Source organism: Phalangium opilio, unplaced genomic scaffold, assembly GCF_054372755.1.
Source record: "Phalangium opilio isolate 3A_F unplaced genomic scaffold, DU_Popi_V2 ptg000390l_1, whole genome shotgun sequence".
NCBI lineage: Eukaryota > Metazoa > Arthropoda > Arachnida > Opiliones > Phalangiidae > Phalangium > Phalangium opilio.
The window spans coordinates 4201269-4220816 of NW_028324234.1; the positions used below are offsets into that span (position 1 = coordinate 4201269).

General features: G+C 35.1%; 1 protein-coding gene and 3 long non-coding RNA genes across 14 annotated transcripts; 3 read left to right on the top strand and 1 right to left on the bottom strand.

Annotated features, from left to right (window-relative positions):
* Nucleotides 1-905: 905 nt before the first annotated feature.
* On the bottom strand, nt 906-1716 carry LOC149596275 (uncharacterized). Of its 2 annotated transcripts, XR_016379429.1 has the most exons (3): nt 1679-1716; nt 1514-1592; nt 906-1245 (listed from the first exon to the last, which is right to left on the bottom strand). It is a non-coding gene; the product is annotated as an uncharacterized LOC149596275 (long non-coding RNA). The 2 variants fall into 2 exon arrangements; XR_016379428.1 differs by lacking the exon at nt 1679-1716 and having other exon boundaries at nt 1514-1665.
* A 1086-nt stretch (nt 1717-2802) lies between these two features.
* Nucleotides 2803-3271, top strand: LOC149596276 (uncharacterized). Its single transcript, XR_016379458.1, has 2 exons — nt 2803-2853; nt 2937-3271. It is a non-coding gene; the product is annotated as an uncharacterized LOC149596276 (long non-coding RNA).
* A 1028-nt stretch (nt 3272-4299) lies between these two features.
* LOC149596277 (uncharacterized) lies at nt 4300-6669 on the top strand. Of its 9 annotated transcripts, none has more exons than XR_016379418.1 (4): nt 4300-5972; nt 6050-6169; nt 6315-6379; nt 6455-6669. It is a non-coding gene; the product is annotated as an uncharacterized LOC149596277 (long non-coding RNA). The 9 variants fall into 9 exon arrangements; XR_016379411.1 differs by having other exon boundaries at nt 4389-4423; nt 4486-4504; nt 4566-6379; XR_016379414.1 differs by having other exon boundaries at nt 4300-6227; nt 6293-6379.
* Nucleotides 6670-7898: 1229 nt separating this feature from the next.
* LOC149596278 (ATP-binding cassette sub-family C member 3-like) lies at nt 7899-18137 on the top strand. Of its 2 annotated transcripts, XM_089861395.1 has the most exons (8): nt 13776-14893; nt 14964-15281; nt 15552-16398; nt 16477-16545; nt 16640-16816; nt 16979-17092; nt 17159-17296; nt 17363-18137. In XM_089861395.1, the coding sequence occupies exons 4-8, from the start codon at nt 16501-16503 to the stop codon at nt 17546-17548; spliced, it is 660 nt and encodes a 219-aa protein (XP_089717521.1). In that variant the 5' UTR covers nt 13776-14893; nt 14964-15281; nt 15552-16398; nt 16477-16500; the 3' UTR covers nt 17549-18137. The 2 variants fall into 2 exon arrangements, with proteins under 2 accessions (XP_089717522.1, XP_089717521.1); XM_089861396.1 differs by lacking the exons at nt 13776-14893; nt 14964-15281 and adding an exon at nt 7899-8094 and having other exon boundaries at nt 16266-16394.
* The last annotated feature ends 1411 nt before the right edge of the window (nt 18138-19548 follow it).

The window sequence follows — 19548 nt, forward strand, 5'->3', positions numbered from 1 at the left end:
TGGCTGGCGGACCTGTGTTTGGAAAGTAAATTCGTCTCGGCTCGGAGAGGTTTATTTTGGTTTCCCAACTTGTATCTCTTTATTTCCCGTTTTTCCCCCATCGGATGATTTTAATGTTTACAAGTATATCCTTATTGGATATAAAATGTCGTCTGATTTACAGTACATTCGCTATGCTTTGTTTACCTCTTTAATATGTCATAAAATGAACTTCAGTATTTGTTCTTAAAAAAAGAAACATTTCCATATCTGGGTAAATAAGTTTGTAAGTAGGCCTCCTCTTGACTCGGAGAGGTAATATTTTGGTTTTCCCAACTTATTTTTCATATGTTTTCTTGCCTATCCAAAATACTTATAAGATAAGTTGGGCCTTGTTTAAAATAACTTCTGATAATTTGTAGTTATTCCCAGAAGCGTTTGAAAAGAAATAATTTTGAAAGTCCAACTTGAGTTCTTTGCCCGCGTCAATTAGGAAATTTTTAAGGAGCTCTTAGTATGAGAAATTCTATTTTTTTCCAGTGGATATTGATGATCTGGTTGTTCATATCGTGTTAAAAGTAAATCCGCTTTGTTTACATAATCTTCTCCCGATGAAAATCACCAATGTACACAAAACAAATTAATAAAAACTCTCTAAATGACGACTAAGTACAAAATATTTATACCAGGTCAAACTAATAGCCTTATCGTTAGATGTACTTCAAACGATTTGACAAAAAATTTAGGATCAAAGCATTTAAGGTTCGACATCTCTGGTTCAAACGACCCAATTAAGACTCTCACGTTTAACCGAAGTCGAAGCAATTCCTAGAAACCGGAGAAAGTTTATTTTATTTTTAAGAACTAATTTTTTTTGTAGTTCAAATAAATGGAATTTTATAGTTAAAATAATATTAACAACAATGTTCAACATCTCGAGTCAATTAACTGTTTTTATTGTATTAATACAAGCATAATTTAATTACAAAATATCTCTTCCCAAAAGGCCACCATGGAAAAAGTTTTCTTACAACAATTAAGGACATATATAATTCAAAATTATGATAGTTATAAGTGTTTATTATTATTTATTTAGGCCCAGAGCTGACAAGGTTGTTTTCAATGGAAATGACTACATTATTTCCTAAAAGTCGACAGCTGCTCTTTGCACCGGATTGTCTCGTTGAATATTTCTATAAACTCGAGAGCTGATAAGGTTATATTCAGTGGAAAATTTCTGATTGGAATTACTTTTAGAGACGGGGGCTGAAAATATAGAAGATTTAAGGAATGAAGGAAATTTTGTGAATTATTATTTCTTACAATACAGAATAAAAATAGTTTTATATTCATAATTTTAGTTTGGAGCCTATTATTGTATTTAATTATAAATTAGATTGTGCGCTTGATGTGTTCTCGGAGAGATTAAATGATTGAAGCTTCACTTCACTTACAATTAACTTTATAATTAATTATAAATTCTAGAACTTCTACTTCGCGTTTCATTAGATTTGATATTTAAAAGAGAACTGACCATTTCATGTCTGCTGGATTACCGAAACTAGAGTGCCCCAATTTTACCACTAACATCTATTTTATGCCAGTATAGTGTGCTAAAGAATATAGTTTTCAGTTTTCATGTTAGTTGATGCGTATAGATTAGTGGCCGGATTCAGCTGCCAAAGAAATCTCTTTCTACCTCTCCTACGCTCCTTCATTGGTCAATCCAAATCAAGCTTAAGGCTTTTCCTGGCGATTGCAGTTATGAGCAGATTTAACTTAAAGGTTGTGATTGGATGTTGATATGAGGAAGAAAACATAATCCGGTTCAGTTCAGTGCATAGCCTTTACACTAAATGTTTAAGTGCTTTACGTCATCTAGTTCATGAACCATAACTTAACCATATATATGTCCCACGGGCTTGGAGAATTTTTGTACTGTGCTTTATCACACTGACATGAGATTGGAAAAGCTATTTTTTACGGTATTGAAATGCAAATTTCTGGGTTGGCTTTTGGTATATGAAATATTTAATTTTAAATTATTAAATTCAATACTATCATGTATTAGCACGTAGTTTTCCAACATTTCGGTTTTAAACGAGATTAATTTCAAACGTTTACGTTTTAAACACGTTCCGGTTTTATGAGGTTAACTTTTAAACGCATCCTTTTGTCAAACGTTTAGGTTTTAAACGCGTTGTTTGTCAAACTTTTAGGTTTTAAACGCGTTGTTTGTCAAACGTTTAGGTTTTAAACGCATTTAGTATAAATCGTTTAGGTTCAAAATTTCCAAGTTTTGGACATTTTATTTTTCAGAATTTTTAGGTTTTAAGCACGTAAAAGTTTCGAGTGTTTGGGATTTAAGCACTTTTGAGTTTCCGAATTTTTAGGTTTCAAACTATGTTTCTTTATTAATTTCAGACCCTCACACCTGACCTGCCTCAACTTGTATTAAATTTCAGAGAGGCACTTCAAATATTTTAAGTGTATTTCACAATTTTAAAAACTAGTTAGTTTTATCTTAGGATAATATATAAAAATTCACTAAATATGATCAAACAAGTACACTCGAAATTAATTTCTATGTGTGAGTAAAGGTTAATAGTGATAATGGAAAAATTAATTGATACAATCTAAGTGGTGTATTCAATATTGATTTCTCTACACGTATTCTCTTCTAAATAATTTCATGATAAAATGTTTTCGGAAAATCTTATTTTAAATCGTATTTTTAACAATAAAAATCAGAATTTATTTTTTTAAACTAACTTTTTGCCAACCTGTCCTGACCTCGGAAAATTTAAAATTATAGGAGCTCTTGATTTTCGTGTTCGACTTCGAAGTACATGTTCGTGGTCCTTTGGTTTAGAGGTATGGTACTCGCTATGGGTTCGAGTGGTACCGGGTTCAAATCAAAGAGGGTCCCGTCTTAAAGCTTCATATTGTAAATTTAGGAGTTTATGGCTTTCGTATTTTTCTTCTCAATACGTTTTCGTGGTCCGTTGGTCTAGGTGTATGATACTCGCTTTGTTTGAGTTCAAGTGGTCCCTGGTTCTAATTTCACACAGACAATTTCTTATACCTTGAAATTCGAAATTTTAGGAGTTCTTGCTCTTTTTAAACATTCAGTAGAATATTTCACATATTCAATATTAAAACTCAACACGTACTCCCTTCTAAATAATTAATATCATAATATAATTTCGGAAAATGTAATTTGTTCTTGAAAAAGAGTAAATATGTAATTTTTTTAATTAATTTGCAGGGAATAAATCCACTAAAAAATAAATCAGTTGATTGAATTAAATAATGATTAAGAATTTAATTAATATAAAAAAGAAAAATTGCAATATCGGAACTTCAGTCAATTGATAAACGTCACACTCATCGTTTGTTTTTTTTTCATAACTTATGTTTGAGAGCTTGAAATAAATATTTTAAGGGGCTCATTTGGAAGATTGAAAATCGCTCCATCTATAAAACACAGCCTTAAGACTCCATCATAAAATCCAGAGAAGATACGAGCGTAATTAGACAACCTCATATTTTGCATAACTAGTTTTTTCCAAAATGAAGGGAATGTTCTCCCATCGGTCTAGGGAAATAAGCTTTCACGGCCAATGGGAAAAACATAGGCTTACGAAAACAATTACATTGAAAACTTCGGATGTTTCGTTTCAATTTAAACCCATTAAACGCCAGGTTAGGCCTAAAAATTATTGAGAAAACTCGAATAGAAAATTTGACTTCATTTGCCTAAAATGGAACACCCCGAAACACGGAGATTTACTCCATCTTCTTACATCCATAACTAATGTTTTGCTCACTAAAGGACAAGAAAAAAGACCTTGGAAGATAAGTAGATTCGTTACCTGTTTAATGATTTTGGTCCCGTAAGAGTAGATTAAACTGCGGAAAAGATACGGAAATTATTACATCAAAAAATGAATAATTGGTTCGGTTGGGTTTTTTGTTTTGGTTTTTGTTGTCTTTAGGCCCGCGAAACGAATTCGTCTGACCATTGTTGTTTTTTTACTTAATTTTGTGTTTATCTACTCGAGATGTAAATTCCCCTCCAATTATATTTTGAAGAGGTGAAGTTCAATCGAAGGCAACTTTGAATTTCGAGTTTTTTAGTTGGAAGTTTTTCTTAATATTTAAGTGCATCAGTAAATACGGAATGAAACTTCTTAATCAAATAGTTAAGATAAAAAACGTTTGATATTAGCAAGGTTTAAAATGCTTTAATATACTAAAATCTTCTGGACTAGCCAGAGAATTTGTTCTTTCCAAAAGAAAACAGATCTGAATCGCACTTAACAGTTTTGGAAAATCCGTAGGGGAGAAATATTGAAAAATGGCGGTGCCAAGGCTTATGATTGTTAGCAAAGCGCGTGTTAAAAAATGTGGCTACCTTCTATAGTAAAGATGGAATTATAAGGTCATAGGTTCGTTGTTTTAATAATACTATTTGTTTAATCAGAAAATATGAACAATTAACAGATCACCATCATGATTAATAGTAAAGACGCTGTTATATCTAAAACTATAATAAATGCTGGTGTTCAAACTGCATTTTATAGCAATTATTCTGATAAAAGATGCTGACGAAAGTGATGATTGCGAACAAGCTACTGAATGGCATAGTCCGTCAAATAATCATTCCTTCGAATGTGGTTTTATCGGGGAAGATATTAATCAAAACAGTGTTCCAAGACCTACAATAGGAGATGCCGCTGGGAAGTACATGTACGGCTCGAACTTGGGGCTTGTAAAATAACTAAATAATGTATTTATTTTTGCGGTTGGAGCCTCCTAACCAGGAATGATTCGGTTCAATTGTGGAGAAAGAAAATATCGTGGGCTTAATTATTGGTTAGTAAATGATTTCGAGGAACCCAGGGGTCCTATAATCAACCGTGCGAACGCGGTTTTGTCGGGGAAGACAATAATCGTAACAGTGTTCCAAGACCTAGAATCGAAGATGCGTTCTAACGGTTAATCGTATAAGGAGCCGCTGTGGAGTACGGCTCGGACTTTGTGCTAGTCAAATACTTAAATAATGGATTAATTTTTGCGTTTCGAGCCTCCTAACCAAAGCTTTGGTTCAATTGAGGAGAAAATAAAGCGTGGGCTTTGTTATTGGTTAGTAAATGATTTCAAGGAACCCACCGGTCCTAAAATCTCCGAGGTGTTTACAAATATTGTGTACCAGTTAGGATTTCAACTAGAATATTAAGTTTCGAAAATCAAAATTTCACTTTCAACAAGATGCTTTTTAAAGTTACGCAGTGATAATGCGGAGCGTTTCATCTTTTTCAACATTAGGTTTCATAAAATTCCTCCTTCATGTACGTAACCAGGAAAGGTTCGGCTCATCGAACATGGATTTATCGTGCAAGATATTAATCGTAACATCGTTCCAAGACCTTAAATAGAAGACGAGATATATAAAAGCGCAGTATTAACAGATAAAATTCATTTCGAAATAATAATACTATCAAGTAGATATTTAAGATTAGGGAGTACTATATATTTTTCATTGGATCATTAAATTTATGGGAAAATTGGTATTCAATTGCTTTCCGAGAGACAAAATAAATTGGTTTGAGGAACTTTTCCGCTAAAAAATGTCGGACACCTCATCGTCAGACGATGATGTCAAAGCAATCGATTCATCTACTGAATTTCAACTAGAGCTATGCTATACGATAGATAAAACATCAAACCGTATATCTAGAAAATATAAATACGTTATAACCGAATATAACGCTAAATTCCGTAACTTAGAAGAACGTGAATTAATAAATATTCACGATCAACTTTGCCAAATTTTGAATTCTCTCATAAGTCATGTTGCGCGAAATACTGAAGAATATAATTTAATAAGATTCGCACTAGCCTCTGACGCTTTGGAGAACCCTATCGATTTAAGATTCTTGGCTATAAATGAATTATTTTCTGATCGGTTACTAGCTAGTGTTGAAAAGGTAGTGCAGTCTAAGCGTAATCTTATACTAGACGGTTCTCCAAAAATAGATGTCAATATTCTATCTTCCAATGGCAGGTATCTTCCTCATTTTGCTTTTGGTCTAATTTGTTATGGATATTTATGCCATCAACATAATTTGATGAACGGCGGTATTTCATTGAACTGACTTTTAAGAAATGACTTCAACGTTATAAGGTATTTATCCAAGAGAGGTTTAAGTGATAAAAAGAGCCGACAGGTGTTAATTAAACAGGTAGGAGGATTCTGGCCAGCGTTGCTTTCAATGTTAATACCAACAATAGCTTCGGCTTTTATTAGCTAATGAAAATGTGCGTTTTAGTACCAGCAGCTTTATTGATGGACAATCAAAAGGAAGTTAACAGTTTAGACAACGTTATTAAAGAGGTACTGAGAAAACCTGGTTTTGCCGAAGCTAAATTGGAGTACCTTTTAACTCTACAAAAGTTTTTGTCTTTAAAGAGTTTAGCAGAGCTACCAAGTGTTTCAATCTTGCCACCTACAACGAACTCGTCGTTTCCAGCACCCGCAGTGTCGAGTAAAATACCGCTTCTAAGTCGTTCATCCTCTCCTTGGATTCCCCCATCGTGGCCTACCTCTACCCTGAATATATCTATTAATATCTCTACCCTTTCCCAGAATATATCTTTGCGACCCTATCTTCTAATTTCGCTACCCCACAGTACAACAATGGGTCTAACACCGGCGATGTCGCTTCTCTCGCAATCGTATCTCTCTCTCGAACGACCAGTATGCCAATTTTAACACCCATGGTTCCGAATAAGCCCGTGGCGTCTCGAATTCAACGGATCTTTTCAACGTAAGGGTCTTCTGGATCAATGTTCCGGAAACTTAATCCTAAGGATGCGACTTGGCCGAAAAAAAAAAGACTCGAGAAAAATCCATCTACAAAATTAAAACCCTACCCTACACAAGCCAAAATAAAAGAGTTGGTGCTAGTTTGAAAGAGTTTCAAACTTCTGAAGCTAATATCGCGTGGGTAACTTATAGAAAGCAAAAAAATAGCCTTGCCTTGCCTTTAAAATTATTATTACATTTTATATAAAAGCATGTATCTGATTATATATAAAAGCATGTATCTGATTATATATAAAAGCATGTTTCTTATTATATATAAAAGAATGTATCTGACTATTACAATTTATATAATAACAATATTTCCAAATAATACGTACTTTTATTCTCGTAGTCAAAACACATGTCTCTATTTATTAAATATTAATTACAACTTAAGAAAATATTTTATTGATTACATCTTTCATATCTGTCTTAACAAGTGCAGATATCTCTATAGAGATAAGGAGTCGTTAATTTCCGTTTTATTTTCTTTCATTTTCATAACGTTTTTTAACCAATTTTCTATACTTCTTTGAATTAGAAAGAATATACAGTGAGTAGGGTTGGCAAGTTTTAAACAAATTGTTTTAAACTTTGGTTTAAAACTTGTTTTAAACAGCCATTAAAAACAACAATTTGTTCAAAACGTTTTAAAAAAGTTTAAAATTTGTTTTTTTGTGAAAAGAAATTTTAACTCTTTTCATTTGAAAATGAGCGAAGAGAATAAATAACAGAAATAATAAGCGATCCTATATTCTCCGAGGTGATTACAAAGATGGTGGTGGACCATTTAGGATTTCAACTAGAATATTAAAGGAATGGTTCACCCATAAACTTTTTTTGTCTCTTAGCGTCAATAGTACTTTTATAAAGACAGTGGCACTACTGAAATTAAATTATTAGCGATAGTTTTCATTTTATAGTTAAAATAAAATTTTATATGGACAAAACCCTTAACCCGTATCTCTAAACTACACTGTCGTGCTTGGCCAGACCTGCCAGATGACTGGCTGGTTTAAAAAGCGTTTAGCCAATGAGATTTTAGCATTCCAAGCAGAAGAATTTAGATCGGGGTTTTTTTTTGAGTCTGACAATTTCGCCTTCAAGTATGTTTAGCTATCGCTAGTCGTTTCGTTGATCAATTTGAATCAAAATTAATTGCCGAAATGCCAAGTTGTATTATAAAAGACAGTCAGAGTATTAACTCTAGGTGTCTATTAGTTTTAATTCTGTTCCCGATCACTGTAAGTACCCTTATAGTGCATCAAAATGGTTACGATTTGCCCCGATTCGTTAGGCCTTGGCTACGGCGATCTACAGGCTTGACTACGGCTCTAACAGAGTATCTCTACGGGCGCTGCCAACGTACCTTGTCGCCGGTCTAGCGCTCAACCGCGTAATAGTCGAGTTTACTTTTTAGTAGAAGCTTGTCCTATAGATACCTCGGCTAATAAGATGGACGACTGAATTAATCTATTCATTGAGTTGAGAAAATTACCACTAGAGTGGCCTTTCATCCTCAAGGATGTAGACCGAAATGAACTCTATCACGCGCTTGTGGCGCCATCGTGGTGGAAAAAGGGAACTAAAAGAAAAGGCGAGAAATTTAACTAATTTCAAGTATACATGCAAAAGACGGAAATCCAAAGTTCGTTTTCGAGATGGCGACACCATCATTTGATAAACTTGCTGCCTGTCCGTCCGTCCCATTGCTTTAAAAGTTGTCCCCGGTTTCCCCATTAGGCAGGTTAACGCAAAGGCCACTCTAGTGGTAATTTTCTCAACTCAATGAATATATTAGAGTGACGTATCGCACTCTCTCTAGCTTTGCGGAAAAGCACCTTACAGGCGCTATAAGGTCCTCAATGCAATTAGTTTTTCTGATTTTATTTAAAATATACTTAATGTAAAATTTTTTCAACTCTCGAAATCTTGCTTTTGGGTGCAATTAAAGGGATTAGAGCAAAAAAAATTTATGAGTAAACCATTCCTTTAAGTTTCGAAAATCAAAATGTCACTTTCAACAAGATAATCTTTAAAGTTACGCGGTCATAATGCGTAGCGCTTCATCTTTTTCAACATTAAGTTTCATAAAATTCCTCCTTCATGTACGTAATCGCGTTAATGACGAAAATACGGTTATTAAACGACTGACATTGCGCTGGGCGTCACCTAGAGTTGTTACTTCCTATTTCAAGGACGATTCAAAAGATTAGTCATTTGATGAAAAAAATGGAATTTAACTACTAACGCATAGTGATGAAACCAAACATGATTTTACTATGTTTGAAAAAAATTACATTGATTATTAAATCTTTTCTTCTTTCGTGCATAAAAATGATCATTTTACACCTTAGTTAGAAGTTAAAAACATTATTTAATGAAATATTTGATCTTATAATCCTTTCAATCCCCCTTGAAAGCGGAAGAAAGAATTCTAGCAGACGCCCAGCGCGTTCAAATAAATCCCTACCGGCGTTTCCCTATTGCAGCGTCTACTACGTGCACTATTATTTTAGAAACAATTTCGAAACAATAATTATTAAATATTAACTCTATATAAAATTTAATGTTTCAATTACAAATTTTATTTATGAGAAAAAAGTTTAAAACAACTTTGGCAATATGCATGCAAAATTTGGCCAACACGATGGCGCTAAATAGGGTCTAGTTCTGAGGTAGCCCACCAGCCTTTCGTCCCGCGTATTCCTCCCCCATTTTTAGCGTCCCACCAGACCCAATCGCGTCCGAAGTTACGGCGCGTATTTCTCTCAGAATTCGTATCCACCCCCTATCATCCTTGCGCCTACAAAGTAGTAAGGGGTGGTGATGTTTCTAATGTATGATCAATTCTGACCAAGAAACTCTGAAGTACGGAAGCGGAAATTCCTTAATAGTTGCGACAAAAAAGCGTTTCGACATTAGAGGTTAAATGTATAAATTCACGCACCACCCTCATTTTGTATCCCTATTGAAAAATTACATTTTCCTTTTGAAAAGATCGCTTGATCTTTTTAAACAGTCAGGAGAATATTTCAAATATTCAATATTTATCTCTCAAAACGTGCTCCCTTCTAATTTTAAATCGTGTTTTAAACAATAAAAAATCACAACTTTTCTTATAAACAAAATTTTTGCCAACCCTGGCAAGAACCGTTTCTTACACCTTGAACTTCTAGATTTTAGGAGCTTTTGATTTTCGTGTTTGACTTCGTAGTACATGTTAGTGGTCTGTTAGTGGGTATGGTACTCGCACTGGGTTCGAGTGGTACCGCGTTCAAATCTCAGAGAGTTTTTGATTTTAGTATTTTTCTTCTCATTACGTTTTCGTGGTCCGTTGGTCTAGGTGTATGATACTCGCTTTGGGCTCAAGTGGTCCCTGGTTCTATTTCCACATGGACAATTTTTTATACCTTGAATTTCTAAATTAAGGAAGTTCTTGCTCTTTTTAAACAGTCAGTAGTATATTTCACATATACAATATTATGTCTCAACACGGATTCCCTTTAAAATATTTAATATCATAAAATAAATTCGGAAAATCTAATTTGTTCTTGAAAAAGCGTAAATATGTCATTTCTTCAATTAATTTGGAGGGAATAAATCGATTAGCAGTTAAATCGCTTGATTGAATTAAATGATGATTAAGGATTAAACTAATATAAATAAAGAAAAATTACAATATCGGAACTTCAATCAATTGATAAACGTCAATCTCATGGTTTGATTTTTCTGTCTTGGTCCAAACGAAGACCTTTTTTTTAATAAAGTACGCAGTGAAAATAAGCGCCTTGCGAGTAGTGGCTTAAATGGAGAGCCGCGATATATAATATATATATATATATATATATATAAATCCTGTACACAGTAAAAAACACTTTTGTTTTTTTTTTTTAAACTAAATTTTTGCCAACCCTGTTAAAATCATTGCAAAGAGTACAAAAGAAAGAAAGAAATTACATATCTACGCTTTTTCAAGAACAAGTACATTTTCCGAAAACATTTTATCGTGAAATTAATTATTTGGGAGTAAATGTTTAGGGTTCAATATTGAATATTTGAAATATTCTATCATGAAATGAATTATTTTGAAGGGATTTCGTGTCGATTGCCACTAACTTGTAAGCACCTTGTCGCACATAGTTTTAATTGTGGCTGGCTTGACAAATTTTCAAGTTTGCGCCAAAAAAGTTTAAATCTGTGGTAAGTTTCTGAGAAGACTGATGTTCAAGAAAATATGATAAATAACCTATTAAGCTGAAACTAATTTATAAACTAATATCGTCTTCTTAAGACAAATCAACAACGTTTACCCTTTGTGGTTTCTTTTAGTAGGTGGCTCTCTGTAGCACAGGAAAAATATGATATCGGTATAAATATAACCAAAAGTAAGATAAGGTACTAGAAGTAAAGTGCCCTAGCATTGGTAATAGTGAACAAATTTGAGGATTTTATGCCGCTTCCACAGTGGCGCCGCCAGGATATTTTTACAGATAGGCTAAGGAAGATTTGGGGGCCCCTTATATAATTTCAAGAGAAAAATTCAGTTGCACAGCGTCGATAATATTAAATTAACAACTATTTTTATCATATTATTCATATAGAGAAGTTTAATATATTAAAGTTCAGTATTATCAGACAATAGACATATTATTTTATTAACTATTGTTCGCAAAAATAATAAAAACACGGAGTGGGAGAGAGAGGGGGATTTTCAGTCAAACCCCCTATGAGGTCACTGTGCACTGTCGATGTGGTGAGCAAAAGGTAAACCGGTTTTCCAAAACGAGTCTGACCTCGAAGTTTTTAGGGACCAGAAGGAAGGGGAGCGAAGAAGGTTAGGTAAAGAACGCGAAACAAACAAGATGACCCAAGGGCTGGGCTCATAATTTTAGCCACATCGTAACGAATAGAAAATTTCAGTGAATGCGCTACCCTAGAGTGTGATATAATCAGGGGTAAATAACGAAAGGAGTTAGAGACGCTAGCTTCCGTAGTGTAGAATACAGTGGGACTTTCAAACGTAGACACAGAAAAGAGAAAAGGCCTCGGTCGCGCCGTCTATAATTCAAAATAAGTATGATATTTTCCAACCAATAGCGTGGCAGCAAAGTTTCGAAAGTCATGATGGGATCAGACTTGTAAATAGGGGGTACCAGGGAGCCCGTGACACCCAAGAAAATTCACAAGACACCCTGAAAAATATTTTTAGGGGGGGGGGTCGGGTACCACCCGGGTACCCTGAAAAATTCAGGGTGATGAGAAATTGAGAACTCTCACCCATAACGACAACTCAAAACAGCTCTCAAAAAAGGGGAAAAATGAAATGACGAATATTTCCCCTCAAAACTGTGCCCTCCCTCACATTCTGTTTATTTACCTTCGTCCACTAGGGAGCCCCGGGTACCCAAGAAAATTTTGCTTTGGGGGGGTCGGAAGCCCGCAGGTCTCCCGATGAAATTTTCACTATTTACAAGTCTGGATGGGATATCAATTTTCTCCTGTCTGCTAGTTTTCGTCTGCTAGTGTTCGTCTGCTTACGACTAAGTGACAATTAGGCTTAGAGTAAAGTTTATTCATTAAGGTGCACTTGAATTAGAAACATGCAACTTTAAAGTTGGTAAGTTCCTTATTCGATAATGAAGTGGAATTAAATGTCGTTTTTGCATCCTTCAATACAGTTTTAGTTGTTTTAATTTCTTTAGTCAGTTAGTCACTGATACAGTTGATGTCGATGATCCTGATCCCACAGTTCCCACTGGCACTGACTCGGCAAAATCACTAAGCCTTGGCTCACTGGGCCGACTCTGTAACCCCGCACTTACGGCAAAACAAGTTTGAACACATTTTGAGGATTTCCCCGGCTTCAAATTGCAAATTGTTGACTTATCTTTCTTCTTTAAATCGCTGTTTACTCGCTATTGAATATAATAATTATATTGGGTTGATTTATGAGACGACTTCACAACATCGACACCCGCCATTTTACTTTACCCAGAATACCTTGCGGCGCGAGATTTTAAGGCAAAACGTTTAAGGTTCTGGTTTTATTATCAATACAGTTCCAAAGATGGCACTACGTTAGTTACAAATTCTATGACGTTTCAAGGTCCCACTGTATTCTACACTACGGAAGCTAGCGTCTCTAACTCCTTTCGTTATTTACCCCTGATATAATTAATACTAGTAATCCTAGCTTCAATTCATTTTCTTCTGTTTGAATTATAATAGTGCGACACAAATAGGAAGCTAGCGCACCCTTTAACAGTGCAAAAATGATAAATCGTAACGCATAAGCAAACCCTTAATTGAAGTACAGAAAATCAGACTGATTGGTCCCTCGATGAGCTATCTTTAACTGTGCTAAAATGATTTACGTAATCTGTACATGAATAATTTACATTCTTTTATAATTGTAATAGTGCGACACAAACAGAAATCTTAATAACGCATACCAGGTGTTCATAATTACACCTTTCGGGGGGTAGTACGAAACTGGCCATAGAGCTAATGGTAAAAATCGCGAACAACAAGATTTTGTCGTTGCGCATAGAAAGGACTAGCCTGCTGGTGGACATACAACTTTACAGTAGATTGTAGTGGTATCTATGCTCCTTGGTTTTCGTTTCAAAACTTCCGTTGGCTGGGATCTCCGTCGTTAAGAAAAATGGCGACTATGGTGGACGTAGAAACACGATTGTCCATACCGTTTTAATTTAGCCACGGAATTCTCACTCACATATATCACAACAAAACATTAATGACGATCGTTTAAATGTTTTGTAGAAAACTAGAAACCATCGATAAACTTCTAAGCCAAGACCTAATTTCCACCGCGACGACAGACGCAGATGCGAGCTATTTTCGCACCCAAAATCACAAAATAAAAATAGTGCTAAAGCGGAAGTGTGGAAGTTAATGCGCGTGGGCGCTAAAAATTGAGGTAACTATTTCTTTGGAAGTTAAGCGGTGCATAAATCCGCTGAGCTTTACGCCGAAACTTTGTTGTTACGGGCTTTTTAACCAGTTTCGTACTTCCCCTCATACCTAAACCTTAATTGAAGTACAGAAAACCCAAGTGATTAGCCCCTCGTTTCCCTGACCTAAAAAATAATTACCTTGGCCGTAATCCTTACGTTCATAAATTTACTTACGTTAAAAGTTTAATACTCTATATTTAATATATAAAGATACTACATACTTCCTTTTGCTTTTAAAATTATTTTTGCTTTCTGGAGAAATACAAGTAAATTCTGGGATCGTGATAAACACCGCCTTAAGACCATTCAAAAAAATATACCATCAGTTTATATTTGCTTTTGCATTTAAAGTTAACCTTGATTTTCTTCAAATAGAGGAAATCCTTATTGTCGACGGGTGACCGAAATTTTAAAGGGAGAGTTTAACACCTTCCATTATATTAAGGCCATCCAACATTCGTTTCTTTCGGTTTAGATATATCGAGAAATCGTAAAACACATTTCACAATCATTCACCTCACTTGTACAATTAAGTGAAATGCTTAAACTAACTATTACAATCCCCATCCATTTAAAAAATAACGAAAAATACCACCTCACGACAATCCTCTTTTATTCACTGTCCCTTCAACGACGAACCAAAAATTCTACACTACTACTACTACTACAAGAATGACAACAGGGCAGGTCAAACTAAGAGCCTTATCGTAGATGTACATCATACGATGTGGCTAAAAATCAAAAAGCGAGATAACCTTTCTTTCTAGTCAAAAACCTTTAACACGAAAGTGTTAACCCATTTCCTATATAGTAGAATATTGTAAAAATTAGATGCCAAAAGCTTCATCATCCTTGTGAAACTTTGTCTAAAGTAAATTTCCTTGTAGGATTAGATCAAAATATTATGGGAACCTCATTTCGGGGCCCCTCTGAAATTTACGGGTAGGCTGTAGCCTACCCAGTCTACCCCCTGGCGGCGCCACTGCCGGCTTCCATCGCCAAGTGAACAGTTTGGTTACCTCGATACTTTTAGTCCCTTATCTTACTTCTGATATAACCTAAGGTATTAGTAAAGATGACATAAAAAGAAATACTTCTCAGTACCAATGACTTGTTGTATTCATTTCCTGCAGAAATTGTATGGGTATACACATCATCACATTACCAGTTATGCGAAGAAGGTCACACTCAACTCCGACCCCCATTCTCTATTTTCCTAATATATAAAATTTTAAAACTACCAGTGGTTCTAGTGTATGGGTCATCTTAGCCCTCACAACACACTCAGTTCGAAAGCTTTTCACATTAGTGAACGGTACATGACTCTGCGTACTTGCCCGCCAACCTTAACACTATAAAACATTCTTGTACATGAATGATTATGGTTATGGCTTGACACTCACTAGCTCCTGAAGGACCGATAACTCTGTGTAATCGGTGTACATTTGTAAGTAAGTAGTCCATTTTGGAAATTACATACAGACAATTAAAACACAGGGGTGATGCCACCATTGAGGTCTTCTCTCTCTTGCCTAGAAGCACCGCTATAGGCAGTGAGAGTTGACTAGCCTCTTGCCTGTAGTGAACTTTGGCACAGTCTGGCGGTGACCCTTGGTGTAAGGGAGAATACCCCCATGGTGGCCTCGCCCTGTGTGTTTTCCGAAATGGTCTTTCTGCGAACTAAAATGATTATGCGTATTTCATAACCGGTGTACAACTAGCACCAACAATGTAGAAAGGGGTAGTGACGTTTCAAATGGAGACTGAGTTATGACCAAGAAATTCTAAAGCACGGAGAGGGAAATTGCAGTGCAATCTTTTCTTCATAGAGGCGACAATAGAAATGTAGCATTTCGATTAACGAAATTAAATGTATAAATTCGTGCAACACCCTTGTTTGGCATCCACTGTTAAATATTTACATTTTCCTTTCGAATTATGTCAAAGTTCGCTTGCTCTTTTAAGAAAGTCGGTAGAATATTTCAAATATTCAATATTAAATCCTCAACACGTACTCCCTTCAAAATAATTACTTTCATGATAAAATGTTTTCGGAAAATGTAATTTAATTAATTAAAGGCAATGGATCGATTAACAGTATAATCAGTTTAATTTAATATTGATTAAGGATTAAATGGATAAAAATAACTAAAATAATTGCAATATCTGAACTTCAGTCAAATGATAAACCTCACACATCGTTTGTTTTTTCGGCCTTGGTCCAAACCAAGACGTTTTTTATAATTCTTTACAGCCTTGACGAAGTTTTGTTTTTGTAATTTGAGATTAAATCCTATCGTATCTCACGCCATTTTGAAATGGATTCTTCTATTCATTTAAGAATTAGACTATCTTAACAAGGATAAACTGTTAAAAAACTTTAATCGTTAAGTTCAACAAATATAATCCGTAATCAGAAATCCTAATCTTCCCAGCATATATTGAAATGTACAGTTCATAAACGAACGATTTTATCGCCTGAAGTCTGGCATTTTAATATTCAGCTCTACTGTAGACGCATTCGTTGTGAAGCCCACGTGTTATGCGAGCGAGACTCGATCAAGGTCTGTATGTACTGTTTTCTGCGGTTTATTGAAAAACGTTGTAAAGCCTGTTAAATGAATTGCTCTTATTCTATTATTATAGCAAATATTTTTGTGTTAATCATTAATGGGTTTCTTAATTTTGGAGAACTTTTGCGAATCTCCATTTTGGGTATGTTACAAAATACATTACTTGACCAGAGGAATAATTATAATAATTGATGGCCTTTTTGTTTAATTACGAAATATGTTACTATTTTCAACAGGACGCCAATTTGACGTGGTACACGGATGATCCGGACTTGACTCCTTGTTTTCAAAAGACCATCCTGATCTGGATGCCATGCGCGATACTCTGGTTGTTTCTCCCAATGGAAGTCGCGTTGATCGCAAAGTCGGAGAGGCGAAGTGTCTGTTGCTCTCATCTGTGTATTATGAAAAGAGTATGTTCTTTTTGAGCAAGAATCATCGTTGTACCGCAACAAATGCACTGTACAGGATGAGCACGTTTTTGGCATAGATTATTCCTCCTCTCGGGAATAATCTTTTGAATGTCCAAAAAGTTCCTAAAGCGTTGGTACACCTACTTTTGTTTGTGTTTTCAGCTCTTGGTTTTGTTACTTGCCGCAATTAGCGTCTTAAAGTTTGGTAAACAAATATACTACGGCAATTATCAAGTCGTCGACAATTTAGCGGTCGTTCTTGAATTTGTAACTTACGTAAGACATTTTAATAAACCCTATATCTGACGATTTGAGGAAATAAATTGAACTCTCGTGTTGCAGATCTTGGCGTTATTTCTCGTAGTTTACGGCAGATGGGGTGGCACGGTATTGTCGGGAATACTGACAATATTTTGGTTCCTCTTAACAGTAACGCATACTATCACACTGAGATCCACCATCATGAAATACTATTTACAGGTAAGCGAATGTTTTATTTCCCTTTTATAGTAATATTACGGCAAATAAAATCGTGAAATATTTCAGAACGACAAAGATGACTATTTTGGGCTGGTAATTCAGTCGCTTATTTACCCTTTAGTAATAGTTACCCTCGTATTACATGCACTGAGTGACATCTCTTCGCAGTACGGAAAACATGCGCACACAATCGAGGTCAAAATGGTAAAACTCCACATTTTTACGAGTCCGTGTTGTCATATAATGACTTAACCGATGATAACGATTTGTTCGTTTGTTTGTTTGCCTGCTACGGGTAAGGGTAAAAAGTATGAAAAGGAACTGGATAAGTTAAGATCCTCAATCAATTTCCAACTCATTTACGAAATGTAAGAAAGTGTGTTTAAAGTGGCAGTGCTTATTTTTTGTTTCCTAGGCTAATTTTAGCGAGCATAAAGCTGCGTTTACACGAGACACTTTGAAAGCGTTTGAACCGTTTTGTAAATGTTGAAATGTAACATTTTATTGTTAAACATAGAGATATTTTATGTTCAAATGCAATTATTGTATAGTTCACCGCTTTCCAAAACGGTTCAATGCGGTTTCAAAGTGTCTAGTGTGAAGGCGGTTTGATTGAAAGCCCACTAAATTTGAGACGATTAGTCGCGGTCGGGTTGCTCTAGAAATCCCATTGAATTCTTGAAAATCCTTCAATAGACTACTAAATCGATGGATGAAACTCTAAAACTTGTTAATCGAAGGGTTTTCGGTAGGATTTTCGATACTTGCGCTAATATTTTAGAAATATAAAAATGTACACTAAACGAGAAATGGCACCTTATAGTTTTGCTGACACCGTATCTCACCAATATTGAAATGGGGCAGGCATTTCTCAAGTTTATGTAGCACTCTATACTGTATAAATTTATAAAGTATATGACAGCCATTGTTTTAGCCAGCACATTGAAAACCACATAGAGTATTGCGAAATTATTTTTGCCCTGCTTGTTATGATAATTGGTTTATGTAATATAAGCTCAACACTGGTTGTGAGGAGCTCTAGTTGTTTGTTTTCTCGATTGTCGTTCTCGATTTAGCTCTCAGTAGGGTTTTAGTGCCATTTTTATGAAAAGGAAAATTTACAGCAAATAGGAAGAATTGTTCTCTCATATATCCCATGTGTAGTTTTCTGTGGCCAGGATTGAGCCTCATAATTCTAACGTGTTCTATGTGTGATTTCATTGGTTAGTAGTAACTCGCGGTCAGGCACACGCGCTCAAGGTTCGACGTGCAGGGAGAAAGACAATTCACGAGGCAGAAGTAATATTAGAAACAACCCTACGCGAGGGAAGTATACAAGCCGCCATAGTGTAATGTTAAAACTGGCAATACATCCTCGAACCACCAAATACCATATTCAGACACTATTACTCTCAAGTTCTCAACGTACGATAGATCTAAGTCCTAAGTTGGAAAGGGAAAGATGAAACAGCGCTTCAAACTATTGTAGTCTGCTGACCCGTCTGTCGTAAGAAACAGAGGAATCCAGATTATGCTAATAAATATTCGAAAACAGTTATTTCGAAACGAAAATCCAGTTTGTTATGAAGCCAAGAAGATGAAAATTATGAATAGAAGATTATTATATCGAGATAGATAATGGCACCATTTTAAAATCTCTCTTTGTATTGTTAGGAAAGGTAAGGGTTTAATTCAAATTTTATGCAAACACCTATGAAAATCGCATACCCTAGTCACTACCTGTGAGATTTCAAATTATTATAGGTTGATTATCATCAAAATCTAAAAATGCGGCATGAATTACTTCTTTGTAAAAGTTTAAAATTACAATGAGATCAGAGAATGTATTCCTTCGCTCTACGCGGCCCTATTTTTGAACCTTTGTTAACGGCAGTATAAGTGGTATATACAGGATGTGTCGGGAAATATTCGCCCTTTTAAACTTTAGGGAGGTTTCTTATATTACTTCTGGCGAGGTCTATTTCGGCTTCTCACAGAACCTGCTTAGATAGCATGAGATAATGGCTAAATAATGAATCTTATTAGCTGTATGTATTCCTTATATGGAACAAAAAATGAATATTTTTCAATTAGAATTCCTTAAAATGATGATTATTTTAAAATATTAAGAAATCAAGGGAAGACGAAGCTTCGTTTTGTTCACGCGTGGTTCTTTCATGGCTTACCAGGTAAATCTGTTCCCGTTCTCACATTCTAAAAAAATCCTTCGAAATTCAATATTTCAGCGTTGA